This window comes from Petaurus breviceps, unplaced genomic scaffold (genome assembly GCF_028583685.1).
Source record: "Petaurus breviceps papuanus isolate PSGF00001 unplaced genomic scaffold, PetGlider_PUasm1.0 90825, whole genome shotgun sequence".
Taxonomy (NCBI): Eukaryota; Metazoa; Chordata; class Mammalia; order Diprotodontia; family Petauridae; genus Petaurus; species Petaurus breviceps.
This window is the reverse complement of record NW_027187353.1, coordinates 1309154-1322093: the sequence shown is the minus strand read 5'-3', so window position 1 is coordinate 1322093 and position 12940 is coordinate 1309154. Positions and strand designations below refer to the sequence as shown.

The window sequence follows — 12940 nt, the reverse complement described above, 5'->3', positions numbered from 1 at the left end:
GTATACTGTAAGTTTTTCTCCTCTGCCTGACAGCATGCCGGCAACTTCTGCCTTCGTGGACTCACTTGCTAACAAAAAAAAAGTTCTTATTGCTGACTTTTATTCTGAGATTTAGGTACACTTTCTGTAAGAAAGTTTGCTGGGTTTTCTTTTTCTATACAGTCACTAGCTTTTGTTTTCTTGAGTTAGCTCCATTTGTTGCTAATATTGCTTTCTTCTGAAGGATTGTCTTTTTTTATATATTTTATTTTTCCCCAATTATATTTTATTTTAATTTCCAGATATTTTTCCTCCCTCTCTCCCTTTCCCCACTCATTAAGAAGGCACGAAATTTGATATAGATTATACACATGCAGTCATGACAAACCTATTTCTGTGTCAGTTGTATTGTGAAAACTTTGTCTTCTTTGAGGACATTACTATCTGAAGTTACTTTTGGTTAATCTGCTTGAAGATGACCCTATAGAACAGCTTTCTTCTCAACCTTACACTGCACCCCACCGTCCCCCCAATACACACACACACACACACACACACACACACACACACACACACACACACATTCTCTCTCTCCCCCATTTGTCACCCCTTACTCTAGGGACAGACAGTTGCAATGACTAAATGATTACAACAAAGTTAGTTCACTGGAACTTTTATTGTTATTACAGAAAGCTTTAAGGCAAAACCAGAACAAAACAAAAATCACATTTAATTCACTTAAAAGCAACAGCCCATCTTGCCTCCCTGAACACCCAAAGCAGAGTGGAAGCAGCTATCACAAAAAAGAAACTGAGGCCCAGCCTACATCTGGTTAACAAGGGAGGAACTTGCACTCTGGTGGGTTGGCCACATTTCTACTAGGAAGCAAGAAAAGCAGGATTTTGTCACCCATGTTAATTTAAAAATACATAATAATTAAGAAATCACCTCAAGAAGGGAATCTGGCAGGGACCCCAAGGGCATTGTGTGTAAGACACAGCACCACCACAAGCAAAGACTCCCCCAGAAATCATCTTCTCCAGGTCCCTTGTCCTTGGAGAGGCAAGCGCTGCTGTGGTGACTGCACAAGTCGGGACCTCAGAAGAAACAAGTCACAGAATCTCTCCCCCCACCCCTAGACATACCCCAAAGAGCAGCCCACCCTGACACAGCCCGTCACAACTCTATCCCCGAATCTTCAAAAAGCAAAGGCTCAAGAAAAGTACGATGAAGAAAACAGAGAAAGCTACAACCTAAGCACGAGGGGCTTCAAAGGAGCTAGCCCGAGCACTGAGCCCCCTCAGTCCAGGTGCCTCGCCTCTCTACTTCTCACCAAAAGCAGCTTCTTCAATGAGGAGAAAACCAAGAAGGCTCTGAAGAATTCCTGCACCAAGCTATGCCTTCCTCCCCCACTAAACAGGAAGCCAAGAGGCTAAGGGGACCACCCTAGAATAGGGCCGGGAGCTGTGAGAGCCACACAACTAACCAACTAGATGTTGAAAACTCAGATGAGGCTGTCGGTGGTTGTTTGAAGATGGAGTCAGGCCACAGGATCCCACCATCCCACCCAGACTCAAGTCCATGATGCATTGCATGGCATGTCATTCATCTAGCAGGCGGGGAAAGCACGGCAACATGGCCAAGCATGGCGCCTTTCAGACCCATGGCAATGATGGACAAAGGGAACAGAACAGTGATGGGATGGAGGAAGAGGACACGGGCTCATTTAAAAAACAGAAAAAAAAAAATCAGATCCGTATGTTCCCTTCCCTAGACGCAAACAGGAAAGAAATTGCAATTTTTCCAAGAGAGAAGGGTTTTAATTCCACACGTGGCGCTTGCAGTGCTCAACCGCCTAGGGGAGAGAAAGAAAGAAATAAGGTTCTTCCAAGGCCAATCCCCCAAACTATTTCCCTTTCCAAACTGAGACCTAAGACTCAATACCAGGAGTAGCACCTACAAAAAAGCCCCAGCCTAGGAACTCGTCCTGAGGGTATGGGGGACAGTGCCAACAGTAAGTGCTTAATAAATGTAGGCCCCTAAAGGGACAGAAAAGAAAAAGAAGCACAAGGAACCTGTTGGTGTTCTACCCTATGCACGTGGCACGTGGCACGTGGCCTTGATGTGGACTGTGGGAGGTACTTACGTTACACTGAGTGGCTGTCTCCAGGTTCTTACACCAATAGCTTGGGCCCCAGACACATTGCTCTGTTCCCAACAGAGGCTTAGGAGAAGCTTTGGGGCAAGCTCTGATTTTCTACATGAGGAGAAAAGGAGGTGAAAAAGGCAGAATGAGATGGGCCCAGATGCTCCTCTCCCTCTGCACCTTCCTCCCACTTGTGAGGAAGTAAGTGACTGAGTTCTAGGTAAAGTGAGGTGGTCCTTAGACCAAAGCTGCCTTGCTCTCTTAGGTTCCATGAGGTGGGAAGGGATGCTGGCCAGACCCCAGAGATGATCCCACCCTCCTAGAAGGGTCTCAGAGCCCAAAATACTGTCAGCTCTAAGAGGGTGCCCACAGGCTCCAAGAACAGGCACCTGTTCACACGGCCATACTTACCAGACACAGAGAATCAGGATTCATCTCATCATGCAGGGCTGCTATCAGGATGGGCTCATACTGTTCCACAAACTCATCACACTGTTCAGCAGGACAAAGAAAGGACAGCACTCAGATAGCCCAAGGGGGCTGGGGCCACACAGGGACTCTCAAGGAACCAACAAGCTCTCACCACAGAGCAGCCCACCTTCCCAGAATACCCTAAACTAGTCCCTGGCCACCTCTGTGCTGAAGAGCCATCCCATCCACCTCAGACCTCCCCAAGCCCAATCACCTCCCTCCCAGGAGAGTCACAGGATCTCCCTGCTTAATTCAGAGGCCTGGCTACCTCCTCCTTGAGCCTGTCAGCTACCCCACCTTTAAGACTGTGTCCTCAAAGACCACTGGCTTCAGAATGAAAATGAGGACAAGGGAATAGTTATTCCTCTATCTAATGAGGACAGGAGGGAGATAATCTCAGTGTCAGCACTTTGGGTCCAGACCTTTCTAACTCCAGGAGTCTTAACACCCAGCATTACCTCATCCTTGTAAATTCCTGGCAACATGCTACAAGCCTTCTCAAAGGCAGCAAGAATCATGGCCTTTGTGCTGTTCTTATCCAGGTTCCGGTCCAAATACCCATCAACCTTTTTGCACATCTCACAGAAGACACCACTCTTAAGCCTGGCCACGTTAACTGCAGAGCGGAGGACATGAAAGGCAATGTGATATGTGCAATAACCAGCCACGTACAGGGTCATAAGCCCTGAGCAAAGGGTCCACCCAGGGTCTTCCATCCTTACCTGACTTTCTGTCTTGGCAGAGGTTAAGCAAGCTGCAAACCAAATGAGGGCTAGTCTCGTCCAGGAGCAGATCTACTATGGCCGGGCCGTAAGTCTCCACCAGGTCCTTGCATTCCTCAGCCATGGACTTGGGGATCACAGAGCACACTTTCTCGACTGCATGAACCATATCCTCCTAGAAGGTGAGGACTGGAGTTAAGACTTGAGTTAAGACTGAGACAGGCTCTGATGTTGTGGGTTGTAGGAGTTTGGTGCTGTGGTTTTTTGGTCTTATTTTGCTGGAAGTAGAGGTGGGGGGAGGGAGAGAGATGGAAGGAGATACCACAAACATTCTTGGTCCCTATAGGAGCCTAGCATAGGTCCCAGGAGGCAGGACACTCAGCCTTTAAAAACCTATAAATTAAGTTGATACCAAAATCTCTGCAGAGGACAAACCCAGCCTGCCCATCTCATTCTCACACTGAAGCAACCTGGCTTCAAGGGAACAGAGAAGGGGCCAGACCTACAGTGCTAGGCCCCTTGGAGGAACTCAAGCAATGTTGGTAGATCCTGGGAAGGAGATGACCACTGAGCATACATACCTTAGTCTTGTTGCCCTCCAGCAATTTGACGATCTCTTTGATAACATATTGGCACAGCTCACAGGTGGGACCAGCCTTCATCTGGACCAAGTTCTTCTGTTAAGAGAGCACATGGGGACCCCAAGGTCAAGGGGATGGTGTGAACTTTTCCCCAGACAGCCCCAGTTCTCCAGCACCTAGCACGCACTGCTCCAGAGTCAGGGCTGTGCACACAGGGAGCTGGGGACTCGGGATCCCACTACAGGGGAATGCTGAGCCCAGACTAGAATGGAGTCTCCTGATTCTGAATTCACAGGAAAGCTGTCAGGCTCAGAGGGAGGAAAGCCCAAGGCCTGGATGCTGGTGCTGATCATTTCCTAGCCATGTGACCCAAGATGGCCTCTGCAGTTCCTTCTAGCCCTCCATCTATGACCCTCTGACTTCCTGGAGATGAAATTCAGGAATATTCATCAACTTGTTCAGCTCCAGGGTGAATCAGCCCACACTGGATGGTAAGACCTTAAGAAAAATAGTCCAGAAGCTACCAAAGAAGCTCTGAGACCATGAAACCCAAGTCTTTGGCTCTGGGAAGGCAAGTGCCCGGCCAAGGGGGCCAGCTCACGAATGTGCCTCTGTCCCTTGAGACTCACTGCCAAGGAAGGTGGGCTTTTCACAGGAGGCTCATATCCTCAGACACTTGGCTAGCTGGTTTGAACGCCATGACCATCTCCACGTCTTCTGTGAGTCTGAGCCATCCCCTCTGTCCAGAAGGACTTAAGAGTCGAAGGTCCCATGCTTACCTTGATTGGCTCCACCAGCTCCAGAGCAGGGATCACTTTGGGGGAGGCCACATGAGCTGGAAACAGGGCTTGTAAAGGCATCTTCTTCCCTGAACAGAACCCAGCATATTCACAGATGTCCTTGGGCTGCTTTAGAGAAGCACAGTGGGGAGTCAGGCCAGCACGTACCCCAATAAATTGTACACACCACACCACCCCCCCACCAGCCCACAGGTCTCCCACACATAGGGACCGACCCAAGGTGGAAGCACTAGGGTAGCAAAGAGGTGAGACACAGGCCTGCTCTGGCAACACTGGTGGGAAAACTACTGCCCATCTGTTCATATTGGTCCTTTTGCCCTTTTTCTTGTCTAGGTTTGACTGAGTGACGAATATCACTGCTTAATCCGTTAGCCTATCCACACCATGGATCTGAGTCAATTGGGAGGCCACATCCAAAGGTACTCTCTTTGTCCTTACTCCTCTAAGCTAGCAACCAATAACAGATGCTTTGCTTCCCAGCTAGTCCCAAGAGCCCCATAAAGTCAGCAGAGATCCATCTGCTGGCCAAATGGGCCAGGGCCTTATCCACAGGGCAGTGACAGGGTCTAGTTTTCTAAAAAATGGAATTTTATCTGAAAGATTAGGAAACTGTTTAAAGGTGTTGCCATTTAAAAAAAAATGAGAGGGAAATGCCAAAACTCTTTGCCACCAAGCTGTCAATCACTCAAAGTCTACAAACTAAAATTAAAATGTCCCTGGTTCCCCCAAGTGCTGCACATCTATTCAGGAGGGCCCAGGGTTCACTTAGCAGTAAACCCAGAGAACCAGACAGAGCTGAGGTGTCAACGTGATAGTCTAAGACAGAAAACCAGAGGTGGCTGTTCCCAACACAGCCAGCTCGATCCACTCAGGACCTACATAGAACAGGCCTCCCCTCCCTTTGCCTTAGCTCCTAGACAGTTCTGGCATTGGGAGGCAATAAAAGGAAAATGAAAACAGGTAGCAAGCCTTCCCTTGAAGCCAGATTCCTAAATATTCAAGGATGGCCACACCTCCCATAAAGATACTAAAATCGGCCCTTAAATCTACTTAGCCAGAAAGGAATCTGAAAAGGAAGGCAAGGACAGAGTGCATGGCCCAGAGCCCAAAGGCCAAACTCAAAACTCCCAGGACCACCCACGTGAAGAAGGCTTCCTCTGGCGCCCAAATGCCCTTGGCGACCTAACAGGGTTCCTCAGCCTGGTTTACCTCAAGTCTTGGACCCTTGGATGGCCTGGTGATTCCCTAAGGACCCTTTCTCAGCATGTTCCTGTTCTTGTTGTAAATTCTTAATTTAAGGAAATGATCCATTTCAATATTATTTCCAAATTCAATGTCAAAATAAAGATGTCATTCTTTTCCCATCCAGATGGGGGGAGAGGATTAAGCTCCCCTCATGGACATATAGCCACAACTCTACAGATGCTTCCTGTGACTATCCCTAGAGGCATACATAAAAGGTGAAAGGTCCCCAGCCCTTCTTTCAGATGAAGAGTATTCTCTAGTCAGGTGGAATTAGCCAGTAGATCTCTATTCTTTCATAGGAAAATGAAACATCACACCTGGAAAGCCTTTTCTTTGGAAGGGGAGATGATTGACCCAGTTACAACAATTGTCATCTAGAATCAATGCAGGCCCAGCCTGGGCATGATGCCCCCAGTTCTAGAATCAATGCAGGCCCAGCCTGGGCATGATTCCCCCGGTACCCAAAGAAGGCAGAAGCCAGAGCCTGAGGTCCCAATTCCCTGGATCCAAGAGACCTGCTATGTGGTTTTACATCATCATTCATGCAGCAGAAGCATTTCTAGGGTTATGATAAAGCAGGTCTATAGGCATGCACGGCTCAGCCTGAAAGACATAAGGTCTTTGAGGAAGAAGTGAGCTGCTGCTCATTCCAGTCACTATTCAGCCTCTCGAACTGAACCCACACCTGGAAGTGGCAGAAGATCTAGGGGAGTTCTCATCACCTGCCCAAAGATCTTCCCCCGAATCACTGCAGTCAGTGGGCACCCACACGGGACCCTCTGCCCTTCTCCTTTCTCCCCAGGTTTCTGACTGGATAAGCAAGAAGTCAAAAAGGACAGCCCTTGAGACAAAGCTGGGAAAGGGAATTGGAAAGAGAAAAGCAGCCACCATCCAGCACTACCACTACTACTAACAAGGTTCCCATCACATACCTGATCCTGCAGTTGAGAATAAAAACAGGAGATCGGAGTGGAAAATCAGAGAAAGGAAAGGACATAAGAGGTAAGAAAAAAATGTTAAATAAAACAAAATCAAGCTGAGAACCACACGTAAACACAAAGGTGTCACAAAGAAGCTGAGCAGCCAGTCTGTGCTGGGGGGAGGTGACCTACCTTGGTTCTGCCTGCCTGGCAGCCGTGTGGCCCAGGGGGGCTCCTGTGCAGACTGAGCACATTCTCCAGACACTCATAATAAGTACCTCAACATGCCCAACTGAATTCTAAATCTAAAGACCCATTTATACTAAGGACATATGACTGGAGTCCACCAAGACTCTCCCTTGAATACTGTATGTGATGAGGACTAAAATCTCCAATTCTATAAGGGATAGAAATCCTACACTCTTAGACCTCCTCACTGAGAAGATTTAAGAATTCTGAACCACAGAATGTAAGGCAGAGGAATGCCCACTAAGGCCCAGGTGTCTGAGAAAGGAAAAGGAGAGAAATACCCAACCAAATTAAGTTAATATTGGTGAGCATATTAGTATTCAGAAAAGCTCATACCCATCTGTGGGGTATTGAGTTCATCAAGTTACAGCATGAGACTAAAAATGTTAATTCAGTTCTTGTACAGTATTTGTTAAAAACCCATCTGCTGGACACAGACCTTACACCCTAATTCTCAGAAAAATGGGGCGATGTGGAAATGGAATGTGGATGGATGGCTGGCTCGGGACAAACCCATTCTTACCAATGAACAACTCATCTCACATGAAGGACACTGTCCATCTTTCACCCTCTTAGCAGAACTGAGCACTCGGCATCATAAAAAAAATTTCCTTTGGAAATCCTGGGTGAAGCCTTTCCCTCCCACAGCCTTTGCAGAGCAGTCATGGTGAGCATGCTTTATCTGGGTTTAAGCAGCACCGGGCCTGATGTCAGTTACACTGGGGAAGAACAAGCTTGGGGCAGCAGGCTCACCACCTGCTCTTACCCACCAGCCCGCCCCGCCCCACCCCACCTCCATTTCAGCATGAGGCTCAAGCTCGGCAATTCAAGGATCCAGGGATTCTGAAGCAGATGGTTGGGTCCATCTCAGAGCTAACCATCAGCAAATGGCAATTTGGCAATCAGGCTAAAGGGCACCTACAGCACCCATGAGAGGAGCCAAATCCATCAGAAGTGCTATGCTCCCTCCTTTGTAAATAAGGAAAGAGATCCTGAAGCAAATTAGTAAGGGGTGGTTAATTTTGCCAAAATCCACCAACTTTAAGGTCCAACAGAGGCAGCAGGGACAGTTCTGAAGTTGAGAGGTCTGAAGGATTATTCAGCTTCTGGCTGAAGATGAGACCACGGGGTGGGGGGGGGAGGCAACAGTTGAAAGGAGCTCCTCCCTCCACTTACCATGTGCATCATCATTTGGACAGCAATCTCAGAGTATTGGCTGATATAGTTCTTGCACTGCAGGGAAGGAGAGGGAAGAGAGAAAAGTCAAGTCTAATTTAAAGATGAGTAACTATCTAACAAAGTATCAGAATTTCCCAGCTCCCGCTATCTAAGCTCTGGATATACAAAAACAAAGAAACTGGGCCTGCCCCCAAAGGTACTCCCATTCTGCTGGGCCTTAGCAGAAGCCACAAGATCCCCTTCTAAGGATGGCCACTGGAAACGCCAGAGTTTTGCATAGGCTTTGCCCTTCCCTTGCTCAGGACCGGCCAGTGTTCAACCCTGGAGCCCCTTCCCATCTACCCACTCTCCTCCTGCGGTATGGTATTTAAGGAGGACATTCATTGGCTTTCCACCCTAGGTCCTCCCAGCATCTCTTCTACACCACCTCCTGCCACTCCAGCTCCTCAGCAGAGAGCCGTGCCATGCCCTGAAGGCTGCCTCCCTTGCCTCCTCCCATCTTTGCCCATCCTGTGAGGAAGAGGGGGCCAAACTCATACCCTCAAGCCCATCTCCTCTTCACTCGTCTTTTGGTGCTAAGTAGTCTTCTCTGTCTCCCTATCTAGGCTGCTTCTCCACTGTCTACAACTATCTACCAACAGCCCCTCCCCCAGCCCGCCATCCTCTCCAATGGCCATCCATCAGCTCCCTCCCTTCACTGTCCTCTTATTCAAATCAAAGCCATCAGTGACTTCCTACTGGCTCTGGCAGCTGGCATGGAAGGGTCTCCCCAGTCCAGTTCCAACCCACCTTTCCAGCCTCCTCTCACACACAGTGCAATTCCAGAGGGATCAAGAATATGCCCTGAACTCAAGATTCCACATACTGCTTCCATGCCTGTGCATGGCCATCTGCCAACCCCAGAGTCACTCCTCAATTTGATTCCTCAGCATCTTCACCTTCCTTCAAGATCAGCTGAAGAATTAGAAAGACTATGCTCCCTCCTGCCTTCCGCCACTGCCCTGTGACTTAATGCTTTCCCCCTCTTCTTCAGATTATGTTGTATTACCATTTTAGAGATGTAGTTTATTCCTCCTAGAAAATTCCTTAAGGATAGAGATGATTTTGCTTTACCTCTGTAGGAACTTAGTAAATCTGTTGTATGCCTCTTTTGTCCCTAATTTTTAAATAAATCACCAGATTTCAAACATTTCTGGGGCCTTGGCCCCAAACTCCAATTCCAGCCTTCTCTAGCATGACCCAACTCTGTGTGATTTGGGCCAAGTCTCATTATCTGTCTTGTCAGGGGACTAGAATGAACAAGAAAACCTTACCTGAACCCGCCCCAAGGTTTGCTATCTTTGTAACTTAGCTCACCTTGTTTATTTCTCTATCAAATCATTTGAAATTGTGTCATTAAAACCCTAAAAAAAAATGGCAGGAAGGCCACCACCTGGACACAAAATCCTGAGTTTAGACAGAACTTTAGATTGTAACCAAACCACTAGGCTTTCCTGGCCCTTGGGAAAACTATGGACTGGAAAGCTTTCTTTCTATGAAAAGCTGAGGAGCTTACCATGTCCGACACAGCAGGCCCAAGACGGTCACACTCTTCCTTGAGATGATCCACTAAGGATTCAACAAAGGTGGAGTTGGTCTTTACAGCATTCTGAACATCTGTCACTAACTTGACACAGTCTTGGCACACGTCCTCTCCAGCCTAAAGAAAAGGAAAGACAACTTAAGGGTCTTAATGTCGCTGTCTCCCACCCCGACCAACAATCAAAACACCATGGGCACCCCAGAGAAACAGGATGCTCTCAGCTGGTCATCTTCACCTATGGCAGGGGAAAGTGATTTTTTCAGCATATTTTCATCATGATGAAAAGTAATCTAATTCCAAACTGCTGGGAACTCAGAGTCAAAATCTCTAAAGGCTAAAGACCACAAGAAGATTCCTAAGAAGCAGCATGTCCTGGACAGAGCCTGCCAACAATCCTGGCTGAGTCCCGGGCACCCCTCCAAGACCTAAAGTTGCTGAAGAGAGGGCAACTTGTTGTGATGCAGAGGCCCTAACCCTCTGATATGAACGAGCTGCTGGTGGAAGGAAAATCAGATCCCTGGATGTTCTCCTTTCTTCTCTCAAACCCCAGGGCACATACAGCCCTTCACCCTGCCTACAGACAGGAAGTGCCCATCATCCCCCCACCAGAATCATACCAACGGCTTGGCCTTCTTACCTTCGGCTGCGGGGGCTTTTGCTGGGTCTCTCCCTGAGGGTAAAGGAGCAGGGGAACATTGGCCATGAAGGGAGCCACCACTTGGGACATGTCTACTTCAGAGATGGAGTTGGATTCCAGCTCCTTCTGATGCTGACTCACAGCAGCCAAATGTCTCTGAAGGGACTGGCAGAACAAGAGGGCGCAGCACACTTCCGCAGGATTGCTCTAAGATTGACCAGGGGAAAAAAAAACGGGAAATGACTTCTGCTGACAACATCATCTGAGACAACACCCCTGCTTCCTTGGAACTGGGCTGATTTAATCCTATGCCATCCCCCCCCCCCAAAAAAAGGGACCTTCTGTCCACGTGCAAACCACCCAAGAAATCTTGTGAGGCAGAACGAAAGACAGCGCCCAGCTGGCAACAGCTTTTATGGCAATGTGGGCATGTGTTAAAATGGGGCAGGTAGAACCCACTGCTCTCTCCTCTACATCTGGTAGCACTGGGGTCCAGTCATCAATGAGACAAGTCCTAGGCACTACATTCATGGATACATACAAAGAGAAGGGATTTTCTTATCTTTTTTTTTTTTTTGCTTTTTAGAGGGGGGAAGGTAGGACAATTGGGGTTAAGTGACTTGCCCAAGGTCACACAGCTAGTTTTATATTAAGTCTCTGAAGCTAGATTTGAACTCAGGTCCTCCTGATTCCAGGGCCAGTGCTCTATTCACTGAGCCACCTAGCTGCCCCTGAGAAGGGATTTTCAAGGTCATCCAGTTCAACGCTCCTGTGACACAGGAATGCCAACGTCCCCAGCAAAAGGTCCTGCTTCTTAGATACCTTCAGTTTAAGAAAGGAAACTCAACCTCTAGAGTGACCTCCTCCATTGTAGGGTTGCTCTAATAGTCGGTCAGTTATCACCATCTACCCATCAGCCCTCTTTCTGGCCCTGAGGCCAAGCAAGTTTAGGTTGGGACTTTCTGCCATCTGCCAGCCCTTCCAAGAGCTGAAGGCTGTGAACCATTTCCCCCTCACATCTATTAGTAGGAAAGACATTGCTAGTTTCCTCAATTGCTCTTCTGTGTCCAGTTCTCCCCAGCATCCTCCTGATTCTCCTCCGGCCTGTCCACATCCTTCCCAAAATGAGGCATGCCGTAGGGCGGCTAGGTGGCGCAGCGAATAGAGCACTGGTCCTGGAGTCAGGAAGACTTGAGTTCAAATATGACCTCAGACACTTGACACACTTACTAGTCGTGTGACTTTGGGCAAGTCACTTAGCCCCAATTGCCCTCAAAAAAAAAAAAAAAAAAGGTGTGCCTAACTGAACACCACCCCTCAGCCAGAAAGCGATCCTTGTACTTCCCTGGCCCCAGCCCACCCCCCACTCCCTGTTTCTACTGTTTCTCTTAATATTTTGCTGTTACCAATGCAGCCCAACACAAGAGTAACTTTGCTTCCATATGACCTGCTGTCCAGCCACATCTCCCCCATTCTGCACATTTCCAGGTTGGCTGGATCAGCACTAAGTATCTCCAGACCAGCACACCCATCAGGCCTGGGGCTCTGCTCTTGGTGGAGGCTGGCTTCATCCACCATCTATCTCTTCTAGGAACTGGGAGATGCCCAAACCAGCCTAGTTCAAGGACTAAGAGGCATCCAGGTGTTCCAGAGCCCTCACCTGAACCAAGCAGGCACTGGGCTCAAGGAAACTCAGAACTCTTTCTATATCCAGGTGGTCCCCAACATTCCTTCAAGTCTTTAACTCAGAAACACTTTCCCCCAAAGAGAAAACAGCACAAATAGCAGTTCAGCTCCTGAGCTATGAACCAAAACTCTATTTAACCTATAATATAGTTCAAATGAGACAGTGAACCAGGGTGGTAGACACCACACATAAGCAAAAAAGTTGAGAGTCTGGGCTCAGGATGCCAGGACCACTCCACCCTGCTGGGTGCCATCGGGGGTAACCCATATCCCCAGCAGAAAACCAATGTGACCTAGTCCCCAAGCCAGTGCTAGTCATGATGGCATGGCTGGGGGTGTGGGATGTGGAGTCACAGAGATCTGGGTTCTAGACCTGCCTGACACATCCTGCCTTTGTGATCACAGACAAAGAGCTTCTCTGTGCCCAAAGCAACTCCACAATGAGAAGTTACAGAGGTTTATGGTTTTTAAATGCTTTCTTCCCAAGTCTGAGAGTCATACTGTATCACTTTTCCTATTTTACATAAGAGGAAACTAAGACTTGCCCACAATCACACAGGTAGCTAACTGAGAGACTAATTCCAAGGTAAGTACCCTCTCCTCCCCTGTAATACCCTGTGTCTCTCCAGTACTCCCCCCCCCCCCCCAAGCCTGGACTCAGGACCCCTGCAGGGCAGAGGGAACGGAGGCTTCAGAAGGTTGAGGGATTCAGGCCCTGTGTGCGGTCTCCCTGGGTCCCACCC

General features: G+C 48.4%; 1 protein-coding gene across 2 annotated transcripts in view; it reads right to left on the bottom strand.

Annotated features, from left to right (window-relative positions):
• Positions 1-636: 636 nt before the first annotated feature.
• The window catches only part of PSAP (prosaposin), a 41084-nt gene continuing 28780 nt past the window's right edge, over positions 637-12940 (bottom strand). Inside the window, exons 5-14 of one of the 2 annotated variants that reach the window (XM_069071096.1) lie at positions 10512-10718; positions 9848-9991; positions 8290-8346; positions 4679-4804; positions 3900-3995; positions 3319-3493; positions 3055-3212; positions 2537-2617; positions 2126-2236; positions 637-1834 (exon numbers count right to left, since the gene is read on the bottom strand). In XM_069071096.1, coding sequence (XP_068927197.1) covers positions 1799-1834; positions 2126-2236; positions 2537-2617; positions 3055-3212; positions 3319-3493; positions 3900-3995; positions 4679-4804; positions 8290-8346; positions 9848-9991; positions 10512-10718 — 1191 coding nt within the window. In that variant the 3' untranslated portion in view covers positions 637-1798. Of the gene's footprint in view, positions 1835-2125; positions 2237-2536; positions 2618-3054; positions 3213-3318; positions 3494-3899; positions 3996-4678; positions 4808-8289; positions 8347-9847; positions 9992-10511; positions 10719-12940 lie in introns of both variants that reach the window. The other variant, XM_069071095.1, reaches the window with a different exon arrangement.